The 24,850-nt window shown below is 47.9% G+C and overlaps 1 protein-coding gene across 1 annotated transcript; it reads right to left on the bottom strand.

Moving 5' to 3' along the window:
- Positions 1-321: 321 nt before the first annotated feature.
- On the bottom strand, positions 322-8,511 carry KLHDC7A (kelch domain containing 7A). The gene is made up of 2 exons (XM_079986888.1): positions 5,731-8,511; positions 322-785 (listed from the first exon to the last, which is right to left on the bottom strand). Exon 1 carries the CDS (start codon positions 8,375-8,377, stop codon positions 5,759-5,761), a length of 2,619 nt encoding a protein of 872 aa, XP_079843014.1. The 5' UTR covers positions 8,378-8,511; the 3' UTR covers positions 322-785; positions 5,731-5,758.
- Between the last annotated feature and the right edge of the window lie 16,339 nt (positions 8,512-24,850).

Here is a 24,850-nt window from a genome sequence, read left to right as displayed (position 1 = left end):
TCCATCTTACTAAGATAAACCATCCTGGAAACAACTAACAGTGACCATCCTGGAGCCATCTATGGCTTTTTTTTTTTAAAGTGCCTATAGTGGAGGAATGAAACCGCAGCCATTTGGAATCTGCACTCCAGATGAGTAATTGGTGGCACTTTGACGAAAATGCATTCTGAGACACCGAGATGTAAAGCGCATTAATGATTATGGCAGGTTATGTATCTTAATTATCCAATTTCAGTCACTTACAGTAATGGAACAACCAAGGGCAAATATGAGGATGCGGCAGAAACCTTGATGAAAGCATGTGGCAGAGATCTCAAAGGCTACTTTGTTGTTACTGCTGTTTATTTTATTTTATCTGCATATTCAAGCCCCGGAGAAAATATACATAGGCCCATTTAATTACACACAGGCATTTAAAAAGTCTGCAAAGTTTACTGCCCCTCTCCATTTGAGGTCCACACAGCTTCTGCCGCCATTGGCCGAGTCTCTGTGATGTCATGAAATGCTCATAAACACACACACACACACACACACTCCCACCTGCTAGAGAGGGGAAACTGTCAGCGATGGAATGTGGTCAAACACTGCAGGGCTGTGAAGTGTGTGTGTGTGTGTGTGTGTGTGTGTGTGTGTGTATTTGCAGTTCATGAGATGGAGCAAATCCTTGCTTGGTGCTGAGGCATAAGCTGATCTGTGAACAAGCAAGAAAGGCTTTGGGGGCTGGGAGCAACTCAAAGATGTGGAGTTGAGACCGCTTTGGTCCATCATCAAGCTTGCATCTTGTCCTACTTACGAAGAAAAGAGAGCTTTAGTTAAAAGAACTTTCCAGGCCTTTATGAGATAATTTTTGATTCAATGAGCATTGATTAATTGAGCCCAACGTCCGAGTCACCAGAAAGCTCTTTTAATCTGTACGGGAAAGTGCAGCGGAGAGCAGTTGCGTGGATGCCATCTGCTCTGACCCAGTTGCCTTAACCTACCTAGTATTATGAGATGAGAGGCAGTATGGCATAATGGTTAGAGCATGGGTAGGCAAACTAAGGCTCAGGGGCCAGATCCAGCCCAATCGCTTTCTAAATCCGGCCTGCGGATGGTCCAGGAATCAGTGTGTTTTTACATGAGTAGAACATGTGCTTTTATTTAAAATGCATCTCTGGGTTATTTGTGGGGCATAGGAAATTGTTCATTCCCCCCCCCAAAAAAAAATAGTCTGGCCTCCCACAAGGTCTGAGGGACAGTGGACTGGCCCCCTGCTGAAAAAGGTTTCTGACCCCTGGGTTAGCGTGTCGGACTATGACCTGGTAAGACCAGGGTTCGAATTCCCACTCAGATGTGATGAAGGTCACTGGGTATGACATTGGGCCAGTGGCCATCTCTCAGCTTTAACCTACCTCACAGGGTTGTTGTTAGGATGAAATGAGGGAAGGGAGGAGGAGGAAAAAAATGGAACATAGATGTAATAAATAAAACCACTCTGCACATGCGCTCTATGTGGGGCTACCTTTGAAGGTGACCTGGAAACTACAACTAATCCAGAATGCGGCAGCTAGATTGGTGACTGGGAGCGGCCGCCAAGACCATATAACACCGGTCTTGAAAGACCTACTCTGGCTCCCAGTACGTTTCCAAGCAAATTCAAAGTGTTGGTGCTGACATTTAAAGCCCTAAACAGCCTCGGTCCAGTATAACTGAAGGAGCATCTCTATCCCCATCATTCTGCCTGGACACTGAGGTCCAGCGCTGAGAGCCTTCTGGCGGTTCCCTCGCTACAAGGTGAGATTACAGGGAACCAGGAGGAGGGCCTTCTCGGTAGTGGCACCCACCCTGTGGAACGCCCTCCCACCAGATGTCAAAGAGAACAACAACTACCAGACTTTTAGAAGACATCTGAAGGCAGCCCTCCACTGGGCATGTAAGAATGTCTGTACTCACGCAGGAACCCCAAAGCATCCCCATTGAGTGGTCCAGAGTAGAAAGCTCACTCTCACCATAACTGCTTAGGCATAAAGGGTTGTATCCTATTAAGTACAATGTTCCATCTGTCAGAGGTTCTTTGCAATGCAGGGGGTTGGTCTAGATGTCCACCCGGGACCCCTTACAACTCTACATTTCCCCCTTTCTTTCCAATCTTAAGTTCAGGTCTATACATTTGCACATTAATTTGTTGTTGTTGTTGTTGTTGTTGTTGTTGTTGTTGTTGTGACTATTACTATTCTAATTATTCAAGTCCTCCAGAAAATTCAATAGCATTTTATGAATTTCTGTTAATACATACATGTTTGCATGCAATTTTGCCTAACATACCCATTCTGACAAAGCCCCGATACAGTGCATTTCTGCATGTTATTTTCACTAAGAGATGCATTTTGATGCATGATTGAAACACACACACACATCCGGTATACGCACTTCCACACACATGACTTGGCTGGAGAACGGCATTGCAAAATTTGGAGAGCTGTCAATTCTCAAGGGGTGAATAGTGTTTTCAGTCCTTGTACCGTTTGCGTTGAAAGGTGAAACTGGAATTACATTTCTCCCTGCCAAGAGACGTGAGGACAGCTGCTACCTTAAAGGCAAAGGGATCACTGACCATTAGGTCCAGTCGTGGATGACTCTGGGGTTGCGGCGCTCATCTCGCTTTACTGGCCGAGGGAGCCGGTGTACAACTTCTGGGTTATGTGGCCAGCATGACTAAGCCACTTCTGGCGAACTAGAGTAGCACACGGAAACGCTGTTTACCTTCCTGCAGGAGCAGTACCTATTTATCTACTAGCATGTGCTTTCAAACTGCTTTCGAACTGTATGTGCTTTCAAACTGCTAGGTTGGCAGGAGCAGGGACTGAGCAACGGGAGCTCACCCCGTCACGGGGATTCGAACCGCCGACCTTCTGATCAGCAAGCCCTAGGCTCTGTGGTTTAGACCACAGTGCCATCCACATCCCAGCTGCTGCCTTAGATGCCTTTAAATGGAATTAGATCGGATCATGGAAGAACATAAGAAGAGCCTCCTGGATCCGGCCAAAAATCAGTGGCGTGTGGTGAAATTTTTAATAGGGGACCAGTTAGGGCTGCAGGAGCCGGCTTGTGAGGGTACTTGCATGGGTGGGATGTCCGGACTTTGCACGTGAGCATCGTGCTGCCTTCCCTAAGCCGGGTGTCACAAAAGTCCAGTGCCTGCCCCTCTCTCCACCAAGCAGTGGCCAGAGAACATGGGCTTTGGGAAGGAATTGGTTTGGGAGTCATGGGCGGGTGGCTTGCTGAATGCCACCCCCCTCAGTGAGGGCACCTGGTGCGATCACCTGGGCCCCTCACCCCCCTTCCTATGCCCCTGGGTGGCAGGAGGGTTCTTGGACCCCGTCGGAGCAGATTCCTGGGCTTTGGGAAGGAGGCGCCAGGGGAACATTTAGGGGACTAGCCTAGGTCCCCCCCCCCAGTTCACTGACCGCACGCCACTACGGCCAATGACCCATACTGCATCCTGTTTTTACAACGGCCAGCCAGATGCTGCAATGGGGAACACTCAATCTTAGCACTAGTACCCTAATAATAATAATAATAATGTCACCCATCTAACTGGGTTGCCCTCCTGGAAGTGCCACAAAACCTCTGCATTCCACCCACGAGAATTTCACCAAATCCACTCCCCACTCCAGCCTTTTGCTAGCTTTCTAATGCAGTTCCCTTTTTTCATTAAGAGCTTAAGGAGACTCTGCTGAATCAGGCTAATGTAGCCCAGCAACCTGTTCTCGCAGTGGCGTGTTCTTGTAGTTGCCTGTGGGAAACCAGCAAGGAGCATTCGAGCACAACAGCGCTCTCCCCTCCTGTGGTTTCTATAGCCCCACCATGCACCGGAGCTGGAAAGATCAGGCATGCATGGAATTGTTTGGCAGTTCCTTTTGGGCTGGGAATGGCCTTTAAGAACACAATACAGTGGCAGCTTGTTTCTCAAACGCCTTGGTTCTCAAACTCCGGAAACCTGGAAGCAAGTGTTCTGGTTTTCAAACTTTTTCGGAAGCCAAACATCCAATTTGGCATTCGGCTATTGTTTCTGGGGCGCCTGCACCAATCAGAAGCTGCGCCTTGGTTTTCGAATATTTCGGAAGTCAAGCAGACTTCCAGATCAGATTAAGTTTGGCGCTTTTGTTTTTGCTATTTGTTTTGTGATTTTGTTTTTGAGGCCTTTTTTGGTTAATTTGTTTTTGTGTCTGTGTGGGACCCAGTTCCGGTACTGATTGATTGATTGATTGATTGACTGTGGAAATGGATAAAAGCCAAACAATGACTATCATAAGTGCAGGTAAGAATTTTTTCAATTTTTTTTTTTATCATCTACAATACTGTCTTATTTATTTTATAGTACAGTACATTGATTATTGCTTTCATTTTATGGATCGATGTTCTTGTTAGATAGTAAAAATCATGTTGAATTGCTGTTTTAGGGGTTGTTTTTAAAAGTCTGGAACGGATTAATCCATTTTGCATTACAGTAATACCTCATGTCACGTTTGCTTCACATTGCAACTTTTCAGGTTACTTTTCAGTGTTTACTTCCGGGTTTGCCCTGCGCACACACAGGAGCGATCTGCGCACTTTGCGCATGCACAGAAGCGATCTGTGTGCTTCGTGCATGCACAGAAGCACTCTATTGTGCTTCGTGCATGCACATTAGTAGCGCTCTACTTACGGACTTTTTGGGGGTGTGAATGGCACCCCAAAATGAATCATGTTTGTAAGTAGAGGTACCACTGTACTTTCTATGGGAAAGCGGGCCTTGGTTTTGGAACGCTTTGGTTTTGGAATGGACTTCCGGAACGGATTAACTTTGAGAACCAAGGTACCACTGTAGTGTATTATGAGGCTGCTGGATCAGGCCAATGGCCTTTCTAGTCCAGCATCCTGTGGCCAACCAGATGCTTGTGGAAAATCCGCAAGCAGGATTTGAGCAGAACAGCGCCTTCCCCTCCTGCCGTCCCAGCATCTGCGATCCAGAAGCATTGCTGTCTTGAACTATGGAGGCAGAGCCGAGCCATAATGGCTAGCAGCCATCGAAAGCCCTCTCCTCTTCCATGAATTTGTCTAATCCTTTTTTTAAAGCCATCCAGGTTGGAGGCCATGCCTGCCTCCTGCGGGAGCGAGTTCCACAGTTCAACGATGCGCCGTGTGGTTAATTGATGATTGACAGAGGACGGTTAAAATCAGAGCAAGGAAGACCCTTTTGGCACAGTGCCCTGAAACACATCAATATGGGTGGGATGAACCTTTGGTCTTATCCTGCACGGCTCTCCTTATATTCTTGCATCTCTCTCTCCCCCCACTCACTCCCCCCCAGATTGCTATACATTCATAAACAAAATCAGAAGATGACTTTGAGAGATGAGAGCAGGGGAGAAGGGAGCTGAGTTAGCCATAGGGTTAAGCCTCCCTTGTATCACAGATAATGATGGTGTGCAGCAGGACTGTGGCACCCCGGCTCCGCGGCATTTGCCTACATTCGCACTAACTAGGCCTGTATTGGCGGCCGTCCAAGACCCCAAAGGCTGCGTTTAATTTGCATGCAAATTTACAAGGATTTAAGTGCCTTAAAATAAACAGATCCTGCCAACCCGCTTGTAGCTCCATCTCCCTTGACAGATTTGTGGAAATTGGCTAGTGGGCTGTGGGCTGTGGGCTGTGTGTGTGTGTGTGTGTGTGTGCAGCGGCAAGGCCTGTGGAATCAAGCAGCTTCACCTCCTCGTGGTTCCCGCCATCGGTGTCCTCAAACCCTCGTCTGTACCACTTCCCTGTCCGGCAGCACGAGAGTCACAGGCAAAAGGGTCCCTCTGGGGGAAGGGAAAGTTTGTAACTCCTTGGTCCCAAACCGCGGTGAGACATAATCGGCCAGGAAGCGGATGTTGAACTGCCGGCCGATGCAATAGACCAGGTTCTCGATGACGGCACACTGGAAGCTGGCTGGGAAGGGCATGGGATGGGTGGCACACTCATACCAAAGCTTGGCCCTGGCGCCGCAGCGGTAGACACTGATGCCCATACTCCGGTTTAGGTCAAAGCGGTAGATGAACCCATTGACGGTCACCATCTCTGTTGTCCGGTCTTTGTTTCCACTGGTGAGGCTGAACTTCCACGTATCTGTCTGCCCAACGTATCTCAGCAGCATGTAGCGCAGAGTGCCCCCCGTGACGTAGATCTCCCCATCGCACGCCGTGGCGGTGTGGGCCACGGCGAAGGTATCATTGGGCAGCGGGGCAGCAAAGGTCCAGCGGTCCAGGCGCGGGTCGTAGCGCTCGACGGTGTAGAGGCACTCCCCGCCAATGGCATACAGGTAGCCGTCCAAGGCAACCAACTTGCAGTGCGGCCTGGCTTGGTTCAGTGGGCAGATCTCGCGCCAGATGTTGGTCAAAGGGTTGTAGCAGAAAACCCGGTTGGACGGCTTCTGGCGCCTCCCCCGTCCTTCGCAGCCGGCCGCCACAAAGAGGTAATTGAACATGCTGCACATGGCACAACCCTTGGAGACAACTTCCAGAGGCACGTGAGTCAACAGGTGCCAGGTATCCTTCTGGTCATCGTAGTAGCAGAGCCGGCTCGCATGCTGGCTCTCGCCCTGGGAGCTGACGTCCGCCACAGCCACGTACTTCCTCCCCCACATCCTCCGCTGCAGGATCAGGTCCCTCTCCATGCCGTTGAGGCGGCTGTAGATTGCATGGGTCCTGAGCACCTGCAGGTAGTTGTCGCTCATGACCTTGTAGGCCGCTTCCCGGAGCGTCTCCAGCTTCTGCTTCTTGGCCGTACACAAGACCTCGTAGCAGTTCCCCAAGTCCAGGTGGATGTCGATGGAGGACTCTGAGCTGAGCGGGATGTGGAAGAACTTGGCGCCAGCCACCAGCTCCACTGTGGGTTCCTCACTCGTGTCGCTTTGGAGACTCTGCATGGACCCGACCAGTGAAGAAACGGAGCTAGAATGGAGGGGGCTGAGAGGTGGCGTGTCCAGTCCTGACAGCCCAGAAGCCAGACAGCCAAACCCTTCCATAGGGACCTGAAGCTCTGGGTTGTCTATGATTTGATGGAGGCTGTCTTTCCGGCTGAAGCTGCCAGCTCCAGGTCCTGGAGGTTTCTTGGACCTCTTTTCTTGGACAGCAGCCTCATCCTGGCTCCCAGGTTGCCGGGGCTTTGTCTCATCCTGGATAAGATGAGGAAGAGCACCAGGAGATGGAACATCCTCAGGGTCATCTTCTGCTGCTGAGGACTGGGCTGATTCCTGACCCAACCGCTCATCAGAAGCATCAGGGATGTTGATCACAGGTAGCTGAGAAAATGGTTGGGTACCCAGGCTGGTGCAGGAAGGCATTTCCTTCAGGACCGACTGGGAGATGGACTGAACATAATAATCATAGACTTTGCCTCTCAGGCTGGTCCCAGGGACCCCTGGTTGCCCATTACTGTTCTCCTGGAACTTCCGCTCTTTAACAAGGCTCTCCTCCACCTGAACTTGGGCCACAGAGGAGAACATGTATGTGGTGTGTGACCCAGCATAGCTATGGTTCATCTTCAGGCCCATGTCAGAAGTGGCATGGAACGACGGACGGGTCCTCTCCTGCTCCTCTTGGGTCGGGGCTAAATGCTGCCTCTCCTCTTCTCTAGGTGGATCACTTCTCCCTCCTCCTAAAGTGGAGCCATTCTCATCTGCAGGGTGAAGTGCTGCATGCCCAGATCCCTTCTCCTGAGCAGCCAGGCAAAGTCCATCTTCTGCAGAGCTGACATCCTTGTGGCTGCCGTTCAAACTGCAGAAGCCGCCTTCTGGGGAGAGCAAACCCAGAGAATCCAACCTGCCCTCTGACTCCATTGCAGTCCCTGTGACTGCGGCACTGTTTCCGTTGCTGAGGACAGCACCAGAAGTCTCCCCTCCCTTCTCCTCTTCTGCCACGGAGCATTTTCTGTCTGGGGGCAGCCCGCTTCCCAGGTGACTCATCCTCTCCTTCTCCTGTTTCTTTACCTCTCTTTCCCCATCCCGCTCTCTGCAGGCAGGTGTATTTTGCCCTCTAGATTCCCCAAAGACTGCAGGCCCAGGTGCCCGAAGCGGCGGGTTACCCCCTGCCCTGTGGTTTGGCTTCTCACCCTTGCTGTTGACCCACCGGTGCCTCAGTCCAGGGGGCCGTTCTTCCTCCCTGCAGCAGACCATGCTCTCCGTCCCCTCTGCGTCTTCACTGCCCTTGCCTCTCTCCCCGCTGGCTCCTTGCTGGCTGCCGCAGGGCACCCGAGACTTGTAATATCTGTACGCCAAAGTCAGTAGGAGGAAGGCAGCAGCCGAGAGGGCCACCCTCGCAGCCAGCTGCATGTCTGAGCTCTGCTCTCCGCTTACCTGGATGCCGGGGGTCATCATTCCATACCACGCTGGGTGCTCAGGAATGCGAGAAATCCAAGGTTAATTATTTCTTGAGCAGGGGCTGGCTCCAAGCGGCCAAGGCCTGACTCCCAGGAAGGTGACTTTTACCTGTTGACAGGTAGAGAACACCGCAGGCTCCCTGGCTGGTCTCCCTCCCTCCCTCCCTCTCTGTATGCCAGGTGTCTGTTTACCATAGGAGGTTTGCATATTTGAACAAGGTGAGCCGGGCCGGACACAGGTGACACGGGATGTGTGTGTGTGTTTGTGTGTGTTAAGTGGAAAACAAAGCAAGCAGACAAGACAGAGTCTCCCAAATGGGGGTTTAGTTTACCAAGCTTCTGTAAACAAGAGAGGAAACTTTGGAAAGCTACGAGGAAGTAGGAAGAGAAAATGAACAGGTGCCTGTAAAAATAGACTTCCCCAAGCTGATAGGAGCTGGTCACTGATTATGGATTTCTCCTTCAGTGCTCAGTTTTGGGACTTGGCTAATGAACATTTTTTCAGGCGGCGCATTGCTAAACTATGGAACTCACTCCAGCAGGAAAAAGGGATGGCCTGCTTTAAAAGAGTATTGGATCAAATCATGGAGTAGAGAGCTATTGATGGCTGCTTAGCACAATGGCTATGCTCTGTCTCCAGACCCTCCAAGTGTCTCTATTTTTCAGGGACAGTCCTGGATTTGCAGAAGCCATCCTGGTTTCTGATTTCATAGAGTTGGAAGGGACCCTAAGGATCATCTAGTCCAACCCCCTGCATTGCAGGAAGAGGCAGCTGTCCCATACAGGGATCAAACCTGCAACCTTGGTGTTATCAGCGCTGTGCACTAACCAACTGAGCTACAGCAGGGCTGCCTTGAGATGTATTGTAAGAGTTGTATAGTTCCTTATCTCCTTGGCTCAGGGGGTCGCATAACTCCATACCCTCTGATATTTCTCTGATGAAAATAGGGATGCCCTAAGGATGTGGGTGGCACTGTGGTCTAAACCACTGAGACTAGGGTTTGCCGATCGGAAGGTCGGCGGTTCAAATCCCTGCAACGGAGTGAGCTCCCATTGCTCGGTCCCAGCTCCTGCCAACTTAGCAGTTCGAAAGCACATCAAGTGCAAGTAGATAAATAGGTACCGCTCTGGCGTGAAGGTAAACGGTGTTTCCGTGCGCTGCTCTGGTTTCACCAGAAGCGGCTTAGTGATGCTGGTCACATGACCCGGAAAAACTGTCTGCAGACAAACACCGGCTCGCTTGGCCAGTAAAGCGAGATGAGCGCCGCAACCCCAGAGTCGTTCGCGACTGGACTTAACTGTCAGGGGTCCTTTCCCTTTCCCTTTTAAAGGAAAAACTGGACATTTCTGGATCAAGTCAGAAACTGGGACGGCTTCTGCAAATCCGGGACTGTCATGGGAAAATAGGGACACACTGTTGCACATGGCTCAAGAGCTTTTGCCTGGCTAGGATGAGGCCCTGAATTGGGATAATGCCTCTTGCTTGCTTAGATGGAGAGACACATGTGCTTTTGTAGAAAACCCTGGGCATATTTCCTGGCCGGAATGTATGCTACTATTACAAGACAAGAGATGTATCAGTTGCTCCACTTAACATTGTTTCTGCTGGAAGCTTGACCAAGCAGGGGGAGGGGCTGAGTCCACCTTCAAGGCTGAAAATGTTTCCCCACCCCTGTTCAAAGGCTTTTAGGTCGTTGAACCAGGACTCTTCTTTCACTTTCTCCTCACAAGCCTCGAGATTCACAGACAAGGCCATCTGAAACATGGGAAGTTTCATAGGCCCTGCTATTCCTGAACTCTGTCAAAGAGATCAAAGTCCCTGGAAGGCTGCAGTTCATAAAAGTTGCCGCTCACACCAGACTGTGATTTTTTTATCGTAATCATTTGCATGCTCTACAGGGATTTTATATATGCATATTAGCACTGCCATACATCCAGAATTTCTCAGACCTATCCGGGATTTATCAGGCGGACGGGATTTCTGAAGATGGGTAGAAATGTCTGGGGAAACTCGGGTGTATGGCAGCCCATGTTGGAAGTGTTGCTTTTCTTGGCGAATTTCCTAAAAAACAGCTCAAAAACTTCATTTTTTGTTTGTTTGAGATTTTGCAAAAGCTCATCAACTTTTCCGCCCAGATTTTCACTTTTAGAAATATGGCAACCCTAATGTATATGGTTTTAATTCCATTAATGCTTTTTTTTAATTTATAAATATATGATTGCCTTTCTATGTTTTTAGCACTTCTTGTTGTTGTTTTTTTGAATAAATTTTTATTAAGATTTTAAAGATTACAGAAAAAAAAGAAATAATAATCAAGGAAAAAACGAAAAAACAATACATATTAAAAAAAATCATCAAAACCCATAAAACAGAAGAAAAAAGATAAAAAACAAGTCAAACCTGTACATCACTTGCTTACATTCACTTATTTCCTTGACCTCCTCACACCTCCCATTTTTGTATTCTAATTCAATTTGTTATTTCAGCAAATCCTTCCAACCTTATTTTTATCTTAATAATTTGTCTTAATATACTATAATTTTACATTCTCTCTTTCACCAAGTCATTTTTACTTAATCCTTTATGTCATTTCTACTAAAACCACATAATTTTCTTTCCCCAACATCTTTCTAGCAATCCTTAATTTTGCAATATTTTTCAAGATAAACTTTGAATTTTTTCCAATCTTCTTCCACAGACTCTTCTCCTTGGTCCCGGATTCTGCCAGTCATCTCAGCCAGTTCCATGTACTCCATCACCTTCATCTGCCATTTTTCCCGGGTGGGTAGATCTTGTGTCTTCCAATACTTTGCGATGAGTATTCTTGCTGCCGTTGTGGCGTACATAAAGAAAGTTCTGTCCTTCTTTGGCACCAATTGGCCGACCATGCCCAGGAGAAAGGCCTCTGGTTTCTTCAGGAAGGTATATTTAAATACCTTTTTCATTTCATTATAGATCATCTCCCAGAAGGTCTTAATCTTTGGGCATGTCCACCAAAGGTGAAAGAATGTACCTTCAATCTCTTTACATTTCCAACATTTATTATCGGGCAAATGATAAATTTTTGCAAGCTTGACTGGTGTCAAGTACCACCTGTAAATCATTTTCATTATATTCTCTCTTAAGGCATTACATGCCGTAGCACTTCTTGTTTTTATCTGTAAGCTGCCTTGAGTCCTGTCACGGAAAAAGGCAGGGGATAAACAACAACAACAACAACAACAACAACAGGTTCGTTCGTGTCAGGGTTTGGGCAATTTCTAAAGCCTTTAAAAGCTGCCACACACCTTTCTGCTGGGTCCTTGCCTCCTTGCAGAGTGGGGAGACAGAAAAATAAAGATCTCTCCTGCTTTCCTTCTACGGGTCCTTGCCTCTACTCATTCTTCACTGACTGATAATGGACTTAGGGGACCCTGAGCCCTTGGGGAGCTGGGCTGTAAAGGCCAACCCCAGATTTCCGTACAACAATTGCTCTGGGAAAGACTGCCAGCCAGGGCATAAAATGCTCAGGGGAGTAGCTCAGTTGGTAGAGCACGAGACTCTTAAATCTCAGCTAGACGGGCCAATGGTCTGAATCTGAAACAGCACCATTGCGGCTTCCTCCTTAAAGGATCCTGGGGGATGTAGTTTGTTCAGGGGGCTGAGAATGGTTAGGAGACCCTGGCTCCCCTCCTAGAGGAAAAGATTCCTCCCAGAGATCATTAATCCCTCATTGCTGCATCATTAAGAACAGCAAGATTAAAGGAGAGCCCCTCCACCCTCTATTTTTTTAAAAAAATATTTCTAAAATTTCACAAATAAAATACAATTTACCAATATACATTCACTTTAAAAAAATCAACTTTTCCCCCACCTTTCCATGGTTTTCTCCTGATTTATCTTGTCCTGCTACATGTTATAAATAATCTATACCTTTTTCCTTCAGCTTTATTATCAAAATAACTTTTACTGCCGAACTTACTCCAAACCTGCTAGCGGGCTAACACATTTACAACTTTTTAAAAAAAGAATCTACAAACATTTCCCCTTTCCTCCATGAAAACTGTTTCATTTTGTCCTCTGTTTTTACTAGCTAAACTTGCTAATTCTGCATCTTCCATCAATCTCTCCGCCTTTTCTCTAGATCAGCCCAGTGGGCTTTCCCTCAGGGGCACAGTTACCCCATTCAGGACCAGGGAGTCCCCCACACCCGCCCACCCCCTGTCCCCCCAAAACAGCACTTCTGTGTTGTCAGGATTCAACCTCAATCTGAAACAAAACTCCTGCTCACCTCGGGGCATGCACAATGTGGCAGCTGGCAGAAATGTTTACTGTAATCTTACACTCTGCATGGTAGCTAGGCAAACGGGTTTTGATAAAACCGCAAGCAAACATGCACATTCCCTTTTAGATTTCCCCATAGAATCCTGTGCGCAAAGCACTAGAGGTGGGTGTATTTATTTTAATCCTGCCCCACAAAGAATTGTGAGGAGGGGGATGTACGCACTCTGTATCTTGTAGCTGCAGCCTCCGAGGAGATTCCGTGCGCAACTGCGGCTGCTAAGGTCAAAGCGGTCGGCGCTCGAGTCAGAGAAAGTTCCGAGTTGGAAAAAGAAACTTCCTTCAACTCTGGGATCACTTCAGGGCTGAGAATTCTGCTCAGCAAAGCTCTCAAGGCTCTTGGCGCTTGGTTCGTTCTGGAATGGCATCCCCATGGTCTGACTCGTTCAGTGCCAGGGTCTACCTGGCAGGGCTGTTGGGAGGATAAAGTGTGGAGAAGAGTCCTGTGGAGGAGAGAAGAGTCCTGTCCCTTCAGTAGCTTAGGGCCTCATCAAACCTAAATCCAGCCCTGCACACATCGCCAAGCTGAGATTCACAAGTCGACATTTCAGAGTCGAATGCTGAAATCTGACTTAAGGGGGGCAAAACAAAACTCATATGTGTTTGTTTCAGATGAAGCCAATTCTCCCTAAGCCAACCATTTCAATTGATTGAAATGCTTTATTGTCACTTGTACAACTTGTATGGATGCGGGTGGCGCTGTGGGTTAAACCACAGAGCCTAGGACTTGCTGATCAGAAGGTTGGCAGTTTGAGTCCCCGCGACGGGGTGAGCTCCCATTGCTCAGTCCCTGCTCTGGCAACCTGGCAGTTTGAAAGCATGTCAAAGTTCAAGTAGATAAATAGGTACCACTCTGGCAGGAAGGTAAACGGCATTTCTGTGCATTGCTTTGGTTCACCAGAAGCAGCTTAGTCATGCTGGCCACATGACCTGGAAGCTGTACGCCGGCTCCCTCGGCCAACAAAGCGAGATGAGCATTGCAACCCCAGAGTCGGCCACGACTGGCCCTAATGGTCAGGGGTCCCTTTACCTTTACCTTTACAACTTGTATATCACTGAACAGAACCCAATTTAGAGCTGACCATACTGGCTAGAGCACTGTGTTCCACCCATCGCCACCATGTCGGCATCGGAACCATGGCTTCACTCGTGCCTCTGCTGCCATTTGCCCCAGCCTCTGAATCATGGGACTCCTACCTCGCTCGGTTCGCCTGCTTCCTCCAAGCAAGCAAGCTGATGGAAGGATCAGAGGAACGTAAGCAGGGCCTATTCCTCAGCCTCTGGACTGGAGGTGTTTGAGACGGCCCGAGTCTTGGTTGCGCCACTAGCAGTCCAGGCAGTGCCGTGGCACGTGGTAAAAGAGAAGCTAAAAAACCACTTGGAGAAATCTCTGTGTCATCTGCTTTGTCAACCCACTACTTAACACTTAATAAGTAAAATGCCGTTTACCTTCCCGCCAGAGTGGTACCTTGGGGTCAAAAGAAAGGAATTTAAAGCAACTGTTGTTGAGGCATTTCATTCCGAATCTGCCGGAGAGAGCCAGACAAAGGATGATGACAGGAGGGTGGCCTCCCCCCACTAAAATATACCGTATTTTTCGCTCCATAGGGTGCACCGGAGTATAGGGCGCACCTAGTTTTTAGGAGGGGAAATAAAGGAAAAAAAAATATTTCCCCTTCCAGTCCCAAAGTGAGTGGGATCCATCCCGCTGGCTGTCTTGGCTTCCTCTTTAGCCACGCGCAACCTCTCCAGCCGGGAGAGGCTGCGCGCAGCTTCGTTTTTAGCCGTGGGGCTGGGGCGGGGGAAGCCCAAACAGGTCTGGGGCTGGGGGGGTGCTCCGAAGGCTAGCAGATAGCTGCCTGAAGCCCGGGGAGTGAGAGGGGTCGGTGCGCACAGCCCCCTCTCGCTCTCCAGGCTTCAGTGAAAGCAACCCAAAGCCTCCAGAGCGCGGAGGGAGTGCTCCCTCTGCGCTTTGGAGGCTTCCCGTTGCTATCGCTGAAGCCAAGGAGCCTGCATTCGCTCCATAGGATGCACACACATTTCCCCTTCATTTTTGGAGGGGAAAAAGTGCGTCCTATAGAGCGAAAAATACGGTATCCTGGCTAAGTCCATCTAATTCAGCATCTTGTTCTCACAGTGGCCAACCAGATGCCTCAAAGGGAAACCCACAAGCATTGTGAGGTTGAGAGGCAGTGAATGGCCTAAGGTCACACCTGGTGAGTTTCATGGCCAAGTGGAGAAACTGAACCCTGGTCTCTCCCAGGTCCTAGCCTGACACTCTAACCACTATGCTACACTGCCTCTCCAGAGCTAACTGGCTCATGCTGTTTCCCACCCACACGCAACCCCTCAAACAAACCTGTTTTTGTATTTATTTATTTTTGCTGCATCGGAAAAAGCAAAACCAGCACCTTAACAGCTCCTTTTTGTGCCTCCAACCCTCTTTTTTGTTTTCCGAGCAGCAAAACGCCTTTGATGTCTCTCGCTCACTCGCTTCATCCCCCAAGATCCCCATGCAAAAAAAAAGAAGTCAGCAATATTTTCACTTCTTGCTGCCTGAACTCCAGGAGGAGATTTCTGCCATTTTCTCCCTTAAGGGATAAGATAGGCCTTTGATGGGGTCTGCAAACAAGGCTCTTCTCGTTTCCTGGCAGGGTACCGCTTTGCTGTTCCTCCTGCTCATTTCACCCCCACCCCTACCCCAAATACGTGAAAACAAAGTCAAGATCCAAAGCGGAGCATCTTAGCCTCCGCCATCAGCAATTCAGATTAGGGACTCCCGCATTGTAACTGAGAATCAGGTTGCCTTTAAAGCAGCAAGCCAAGGTTTCATCTTCTACTCAGGGCATTAAACCTAAAGAGGACCTGGGAACACTTAGTGGATTTGCCAGTGAGAAAGGCTTGCTGTTCCCCAACTATTCTTTAATAAGGGAGATTTGCAATGATCTAGATAGAGCAAGGAATATGGGGACATGGAACTGACTAGCAGGCCTGATCCTTATCCACTGTGGGCCAAATCTGGCTGGCCTGTGGGGCCGCCCACCAGTCAATATTACAACAAGAACATAAGGCGAGCCTGCTGGATCAGGCCAATGGGCCATCTAGCCCAGGTGCCCCAGTGGGAAGACCTCAAGCAGGATTTGAGCACAGCAGCAAACTCCCCTCTTGAGATTTCCAAACACTGGTATTTGGAAGTATTGGAGGCAGAGCTTTTTCTTCTTCTTTGGCAATCATTCGTAGCCCAATAAGATTGTCTTCCGTGAACATGGTTTTAACAGTGAGTCCGTAAGTGACTGTGGAGGCCAATTCTGGATCCGCACATCCTTCCACCGTGGGGACACAGGTTTCTGGGCAGTAGTTGATCACGGTGAGGGTTTGCCAAGCGTGTCTTCCTCTTAGCATGTTTCTCCCTTTCGTCCTGAGTTTGTGCTTCTTCAAAGTCCTTGACACCTTTGGTAAAGGCTGCTCTCCAATTGGAGCACTCGCAGGCCAGTATTTCTCAGTTTATACTACATTTATTTAGATTTGCCTTTAGAGTGTCTTTAAACCGCTTTTGTTGTCCACTGGCATTATGCTTTCCATTCTTAAGTTGGGAATAGAATAGTTGCTTTGGAAGATGATCATCGGGCATCTGAACAACATGACCAGTCCATCAGAGTTGATGTCGGAGAATCATTGGTTTAATTCTGGAGATTTTTGCTTCTTCCAGTACACTGATATTAGTTTGCCTGTCTTCCCAAGTGATTTTTTAAATTTTTTAAAATCTTTTCTATGATACAAACAACAACCGCAAAAGACACATACAACAAAAACCATAATAACAATAACACATTTTGACAATTCAGATTTGAATACATTGATATACCTATGACTTCACCTTTTTAAACAATATTTCCCCACCTCTCTCTCCTCCCCCGACTTCCCACCACTATCTACCTTCCCAAGTGATTTGTACAATTTTTCAGAGATGCCATTGATGGAATCTTTCAAGGATTTGGGGGTGGCATTTATAAGTGGTCCTTGTTTCACAAGCGCACAGTAAAGTTGGCAGTAGCCACTGTTAGCAGTCTCGTCTGAGTATTTGTCTAATCCTCTTTTAAGATACCTAAATTGATGGTCATCGCTGCCTCCTGGGAGAGGGCTTCCATCGTTTACCTATAAAAATACCAGAGCCATTTACAACAATTATATAAAAGAACCAAACAATAAAAACCACATGCAATTCTAAAAGCAGACATTTTAAACTCGCCATTGCAGAAGGACCTTTTATTAATTGCTTGCATAGGTCTGGTGGCATATAAACATTTTCAGCAAACGTTTAAAGGTCAATAGAGAGGACGTCGGCTGAATCTCTATTGGAAGAGCATTCCACGTGGCTGGGCTGGTGACGCTCAAAGCTCGGTTTTGTGTCGATGTTAAATGAGCCTCACTAATTCAGAGGGTGACTCGTGACGCTGCTGCAGATGATCTCAGTGACTGAGCTGCGATATCGGGGTTCAGGTGGCGCCTGAAGGTTCCTTGGACCTAAGTTGTTCAGGGCTTTGTGAATTAACACCAGGACTTTGAGCCTGGCTCGGTAGGAGATAGGCAAGCAGTGCAGATGTTTTAACTACCAGCAGTGTGGCTGTCACACTTTACTCCATCTGGAGTCCCAGGGCGGTCCCACAAAAAGCACTCTGCAGTAGTCTAATGCACAGGCTGGAGGTTCCTCACTGCTGAGTTAGGCTTAATAATGAGGGGCAGGCAGGCAGGCAGGGGTATAGGTGGTATAAAAGAGTGGTATTCAAAACCAGTCAGATTACCGTATTTTTTACTCTATAAGACGCACCAGTCCACAAAACGCACCTAGTTTTTGGAGGAGGAAAATAAGAAAAAATATATTCTGAATCTCAGAAGCCAGAACAGCAAGAGGGATCGCTGCGCAGTGAAAGCAGCAATCCCTTTTGCTGTTCTGGCTTCTGGGATAGCTGTGCAGCCTGCATTCACTCCATAAGACGCACACACATTTCCCCTTTCTTTTTAGGAGGGAAAAAGTGTGTCTTATAGAGCAAAAAATACGGTAAATCAAATAAACAAAGAATATTCGGTGTTATTTTGGAGAGGATGCCAAGAAACCGGGAATTATGTTCACATGTAGTGGGGGTGTAAATATGTACAATTTTTCTGGCAAAGGGTGTTTAAGGAGATAACAGAAATCACTGGGTTAAAGCAGACCGAAAGTCCAGAGGTGGCATTATTATCAATTTACGATGGGGTGGAAGGTTCACAGGCTAGGAAGAACTCGCTCACAAATTCATTGACAGCTGCCCGAGTTATTGTAGCTAGGAAGTGGAAGGGGCAAGCAGAATATAAAATGGAAGAATGGTATAAAGAGGTGTGGGACAGAGCTATGAATAATGAATTAACATGTGCCATTAATGTAAGAGGAGGAATACGCAGGAGAAATGATTTTGAAGAGATATGGAAGGTGTCTGTAGAATTTGTCCTGTTAAAACAGAAAGGGGTCAAACCGTCGCAAGAGGTGTTGAAATTTTGCAAGGTTGGATAATTAGAATGGAATGGCCTCAATGGTGGGGCACCTTTTTATTCTTATTTATTTATGGTTATTACTTTGTCAAAATAAAAAATAAAAAATGACACATTCTACTCATGTAAAAACACGCTGATTCCCAGACCATCCACGGGACGGATTTAGAAGGTTATTGTATCCAGCCCCCGGGCCTTAGTTTGCCTACCCCTGCTCCAGGTTATCGCATGGATCTTTCCTCCACCCCCCTCACCGAGATGTCTTCTTCGGCGATCACTCGTAGCCGAGTAAAATTGTCTTCCACAAACACAGTTTTAACAGTGAGTCCATAAGTGACTGTGAAGGCCAATTCTGGATCCACATGTTCTTCCACAGTGGGGACATGGGTTTCCAGGAGAGAGTTGGTCACGGTGCGGGTTTGCCTATTGTTAAGTTGTGGGTGAACATATCAGACGACACAGCGATTCTTCAAACAGCTCTTGTTTATTCACAGGCCAGAAGAGAACTGAACTGAAGGGTTCAGCCAGCCTGCTTATATAGAGCTCCACTAGAACGCAACAGTAACCAGTTTCTGTAACTATCCAATCACTGAACGTCACTTTCGATCCCTTATTTGCATATGTGGACCTGAACTATCTACAGTATCCCCTTGCTGGCCCAGGGTGAGAACTTCAGTACATAACACCTATCGTGCCTTCCTCTTAGCATGTTTCTCCCTTTCATCCTGAGTTTGAGCATCTTCAAAGCCCATGACACCTTGGGTAAAGGCTGTTCTCCAACTGGAGCGCTCTCAGGCCAGTGTTTTTTTGGAAGACGCCTGTGCGTGAATTTGATTTCTGTGTGTAGATCAGTGCACACTGACCAACGCACAGTCTTTGCGGTAAGGCTCTATTCTGATGGCATGAGTATCACCACAACCAGTAGATTCTTATCTGCTGAAGCCTTCATCTGCCTTCACAGCCGTGGTAACATACTGCTTGTTATCTTCCGCCTGTTCTGCTGTTGAGAGCTTCTTGCATCTTTATTTGTCTAGCTCCTCCCCTTCGACCTTACTGCCTTGGGTGACCCTGCTGGGAGTACGAAACTCCCGATGGCTTCGCTCACAAGGGTCACAGGAGTATGCAAGCCCATTCACCTCGACAAGGTGATTGTAATAAACGAAAATCTGCCCTTATTCCCTTATGGGGGACACAAGAGTCCTTTGCGGGTTCTCCATTGGTCGGAGAAAATAACAGAGGCCAACCAGAGAATATTGAGGAGCAAAGCAGCTAGTAAGCCTGATCTTTATTGAACTGTTGCAACAGGCTGCCCCCTTCACACGCAAGAGAAGGACGAGGACCCAAAACACAAGTGTGTCCGCCCTTATATAGACATTTTAAATTGCCCGCCTTGGAGTCCAAGCCCCCCCCCCAGATACATCATACCTACATCACAGAAGGGGTGCAGCTCAAGACCACTCCCCAGATACGTCATACCTACATCACAGAAAGGGTGGTCTACAACAGAAATCTGAGTGCATTGTTTATCTCCTGTCTGGCAGATTACCTCTTAATGGTTACTTGATTGGATACCCCGGGGAGCCTGACCAGTCTTTTGTAATGATAAATACTTAGTTCCTGAGCTAGGTCACAGGCTCACCCTATTCATACACAGACATACCCTTAAGACAGGTTTTGTGAATGAAAAGACAATGGGGAGGCTTTTCCATTTTCCTTTGACCTTGCAGAGAAAACATTTGGTCAGTTTGGGAGCCAAAATGGTTCCAGGGCTGTTTTCCTGTGCTGCTTCAGACATGTGGTTTATGTATTTATGTACGTGTTTGCTTGGTACATTTATGAACATTTTATTATATATATAAGACCTTAATTTTTTTATTTCATGATGATCCAGCAAGTGAGACTGAGCTATAGGTAGGAGAACAATAGCAGAGTTGTGTGTGTATGAGCTGAGCTGGAAACAGACTGGAAGCTGGAGATCCAGAGACCTGCTTGCTCTGTGCTGGATCCATAGCTAAAACTAAAGGAGAAGCAAGATCTGTTGAGGGTGTCAGTGTTGTAAGTCCTTCCACCCTAGGCTCAGGTTGCCTCTGGGAGTGTCTCACTGCACAGAGATCAGGGCGGCAGGCAGCAATATTGAAGCCGAAGGCGGCCAAAGCTCACCCGGGAGAGTTTAGAAGGCAGTGCAGAGAGAGAAGCTGATCTGAAACAAATCTCTCTCCCATTTTAAAAAGTCGAGGTTTTGCAGCCAGCACTTGAAAGGGGACTTGACATCAAAGGAGAGGTGCCTGCTTTTCATTGGTGTCTCCTGAAGGAGGGGGCGGGGTGACAGTGTGTGTGTGGGGGGGGACTGGGCAGCTTTGAAGAGTTAGGGAAAGGATTAGCCCAGCTTTTGCTGACAAGTGTTCCTCTCTAAGTGAAGGAGAAATGGAAAGAATTCCTGCCAGTTTCTTTGCAGGTTTTGGGGGGTGACGCGGTTTTGTCAGGCTGGGGATGAGTAAAACTGGCAGCGCTTTGAAGGAGGAGGGTGGTGTGACAGGGATGGAGGGATGGGAAGGAGGAGAATTTCAGCAATTAGCTTCTAAACCAGGATAAAGGCAGTGGTTTTTTCTCTCCTTGGGGAGACACAAGGGTACACATACCCCTAAACATTTTGTACTTTTGTCCATTCACTGTCTTTATTTCCCCCGATTTGAATTATAAAATGGTGAGAGTACCCCTAAACATTTTTATATAAAAAAAGCCTGACTCCAAGAAGCACTTCTTGGTTAGAGTGTCAGCTAGGACCCCAGGGAGGTAAAGGTAAAGGAACCCCTGACCATTAAGTCCAGTCGTGACCGACTCTGGGGTTGCGGCACTCATCTTACTTTATTGGCCAAGGGAGCCGGCGTACAGCTTCCGGGTCATGTGGCCAGCATGACTAAGCCGCTTCTGGCGAACCAGAGCAGCACACGGAAACGCCATTTACCTTCCTGCCGGAGTGGTACCTGTTTATCTACTTGCACTTTGACGTGCAGGGACCAAGCAATGGGAGCTCACTCCATCGCGGGGATTCAAACTGCCAACCTTCTGATCGGCAAGCCCTAGGCTCTGTGGTTTAACCCACAGCGCCACCCATGTGTCGGCACCCCAGGGAGAATAGGGTTCAAATCCCACCTCCAGTTGCTCGTGAAGCTCATTATGTGACCTGGGGACCAGTTGCTGCCTCTGAGGGCTCTTCTGCACTGCTGTTGTGCCATGCCTTAGAAAACACGGCTCTGAACAGTTTTCTGCTTGACATATGTTTTCTGCTTCTTTGAATAACCCTTTCCCCACCCATTTCCCAGGGAAAACCTGCTCTTTAGCTCTAAATCAGAACCAAAGGCTACCTGTGGAAAACCCAATTGCCGTTTGCTTCAACTGAGTGTGTTTTTCCCCTGCGGAAAAGCAGAGGGACAAGGGGAAGTGGGGATGAGACCTCAGTGCAGCCTACCTGACAGGATTATTGTGGAGATTAATTGAGGAGGGGGAGGACCATGGTACACCCCCTTGGAGGAAAAGGCCGGCTATCAATGCAATAAAGAAATAAAACAATAAATAAATAAACCTAGCTGGGAAAATGCCAGCTCTTTGCACATGCCTGTCAGGCAAGGAAAGTGAGTTAGGGTTCTGATCCACATCTGCCGCTCCTCCCATTCTGCCACTGAAGCGTCTGCCTCACCATGGCTCATGAGAGAGCCGGCCCTGAATTGAAGACTACCCAGATGAGCAGAACTCCCAGACCCAAGCATTTGCTGTCATACAGTGACACATCCAGTGCCGGATTTACGTATAAGCCAAACAAGCTATAGCTTAGGCCCCCACTCTCTCTTAGGAGCCCCCCAAAAATTAAAGGAAAAAACCACTGGATGTACATTTCCAAAATATAAGATTAAAAAACAAATAAAATAAATCCTACATACAGCAACAGTGTTTTGTGTTGTATAGGCTCCCTTGTGTTGTAAGTAGTGCTAGCCTACTCCCTAAAATATCACTGCTTGGTCATTTCTATATATAGGGTGCCTACATTCTGCATGGACTAGTTGCATGGCAATATGTGCAAATGGCTTTAGATACATATTAGGCCCACAAATTACCATATAGCATATATTCAACACGAAAAACAGCGACAATTTGTTGTTGACAAAGGACAGTTGGATATACAGTGGTACCTCGGGTTACATACTCTTCAGGTTACAGACTCCGCTAACCCAGAAATAGTACCTCGGGTTAAGAACTTTGCTTCAGGATGAGAACAGAAATTGTGCTCCAGCGGCGCAGCAGCAGCAGCAGGAGACCCCATTAGCTAAAGTGGTGCTTCAGCTTAAGAACAGCTTCAAGTAAAGAATGGACCTCCGGAACGAAATAAGTACTTAACCCGAGGTACCACTGTATAAAGGTCCCCATTACCTCCAGTAGCTTAAAGGTAAAGGGACCCCTGACCATTAGGTCCAGTTGTGACTGACTCTGGGGTTGTGGCGCTCATCTTACTTTACTGGCTGAGGGAGCTGGCGTACATCTTCCGAGTCATGTGGCCAGCATGACTAAGCCACTTCTGGTGAACCAGAACCAGTCCTTTCAGTAGCTTAGGGCCTCATCAAACCAAAATCCAGCCCTGGACACATCACCAAGTTGACATTCACAAGTCGACATTTCAGAGTCGAATGCTGAAATCTGACTTAAGGGGGGCAAAACAAAACTCATATGTGTTTCAGATGAAGCCAATTCTCCCTAAGCCAACCATGGGTGTTGGCTGGGGTCCTACTTGCACAAATGTCAAGCCCTGGTGCTTTCCGGGACTCTGCTAATTGGCCAGGCTTGGCTGAGAAAGTTGGGCCATTAAGGGAGGAAAAAGAAGAAACATATCCCAAACAGTTTTCCTGCGGCTCTTATTATGATGATCATTTTTCAAAAGGAATCAGCGTGCAGACCTGGATGGGAAGAGCATCGTTCTTGGAGAACAATGAATAATGCATCCAATTGCCGGTGGCCCCCTGAACCTCACCCGACACTCGCTGCTTCTCATAATTACATGAAGGAGTAGGCAGTGAGCCGAATGCATCTCTTCCTTGCAAATTCAAATGGATTTTGAAAACAAAAATCTTCATGCAGACGCCCGGGCAGTTGGGTCTTCCAGATCAGAGTTAGGAAGGAGTGCTAAGACTGACGTTTCTCAGCCCCTTTCGGCGAGAGGAAACTATGCGAGCCTAAATCAACCCACCCAGTGCTTTCAAGATCCGCAGCAACACCCGCCAGGCTGTTAGGGCCGGCGCAAGATGCTTTGCTGTCTGAGGCAAAGGACAAGATGGCCCCTTTCCACATACAAAATCCAAACAGACAAGTGGTTGACTCTTCTTTCAACACTGCTGATGGAACAATGTCCATAGTGTCTGAGAATAGCAGGCCGAGTCTATTAATTATTATTACTGTTATTACCATTAACACACACACACACACACACACACACACAAAATTTTATTTTGACAAAGTAAGAATCATAAATAAATAAGAATAAAAATGTGCACCCCACCTAAAGGTCCGTATAGTTAAAGCTATGGTTTTCCCAGTAGTGATGTATGGAAGTGAGAGCTGGACCATCAAGAAGGCTGATCGCCGGAAAATTGATGCTTTTGAATTCTGGTGCCGGAGGAGACTCTTGAGAGTCCCATGGACTGCAAGATGATCAAACCTATCCATTCTGAAGGAAATCAGCCCTAAGTGCTCCCTCGAAGGACAAATTGTGAAGCTGAGGCTCCAATACTTTGTCCACCTCATGAGAAGACAAGACTCCCTGGAAAAGACCCTGATGTTGGGAAAGATGGAGGGCACAAGGAGAAGGGGACGAGAGAGGACGAGATGGCTGGACAGTGTCCTTGCAGCTACCAGCATGAGTTTGACCAAACTGCGGGAGGCAGTGGAAGACAGGAGTGCCTGGCATGCTCTGGTCCATGGGGGTCACAAAGAGGCGGACACGACTAAATGACTAAACAACAAAAACAACACCTCCAAGGCCATTCCATTGTAACTATCCAACCTCCCAACATTTCAGCACCTCTTGCGACGGTTTCACCCCTTTCTGTTTTAACTGTACAAATTCTAGAAACACTTTCCACATCTCTTGGAAATCATTTCTCCTGCATATTCCTCATCTTACCTTAACAACACATGTTAACCATTACTACTTTTTGTTGGCATCCATCTGTCTCGAGAGACAATGGAGTGCGCCTCCGGTGATGAAGTCAAACCACTGGGTTAGCAGCACCGAAGCGGCCTTCCTGGGGTGCAAGGCTGGGAAGCGGGTCTGGAGGTCCTGAGCTGCCCACAGGACAAGACCGCCCTCTCAGCCTTGCTGATGTGGTCCAAAGGAAAGCAGAGCAATATATTTGGCAACAGCTTGGCTGCAGGAGTTGCCAGAAGGAGGCATAGCAAGCCCAGGTGGTACCTGGTACAGAATTTTTTTTGTCACCCCCTCCACATCAACAGCTCGGGGTAGGCTTGGGAATTGTGGGCGGGCACCAAATGTCACCCCCTCAGCAATGACACCTGGGGTGGTCCGCCCCCCTTCCTACACCTCTGCGCCCCCACCACTGTGACTCCCAAGTACCCTGA

This window comes from Podarcis cretensis (genome assembly GCF_951804945.1).
Source record: "Podarcis cretensis genome assembly, chromosome: 8".
NCBI lineage: Eukaryota > Metazoa > Chordata > Lepidosauria > Squamata > Lacertidae > Podarcis > Podarcis cretensis.
The sequence above is the reverse complement of the archived record's forward strand: the minus strand, read 5'-3'. Positions and strand labels throughout refer to the sequence as shown.

Excerpts from the sequence above, each read along its gene's own strand:
- KLHDC7A (XM_079986888.1), bottom strand. The coding sequence starts at position 8,377 with ATGATGACCCCCGGCATCCAGGTAAGCGGAGAGCAGAGCTCAGACATG.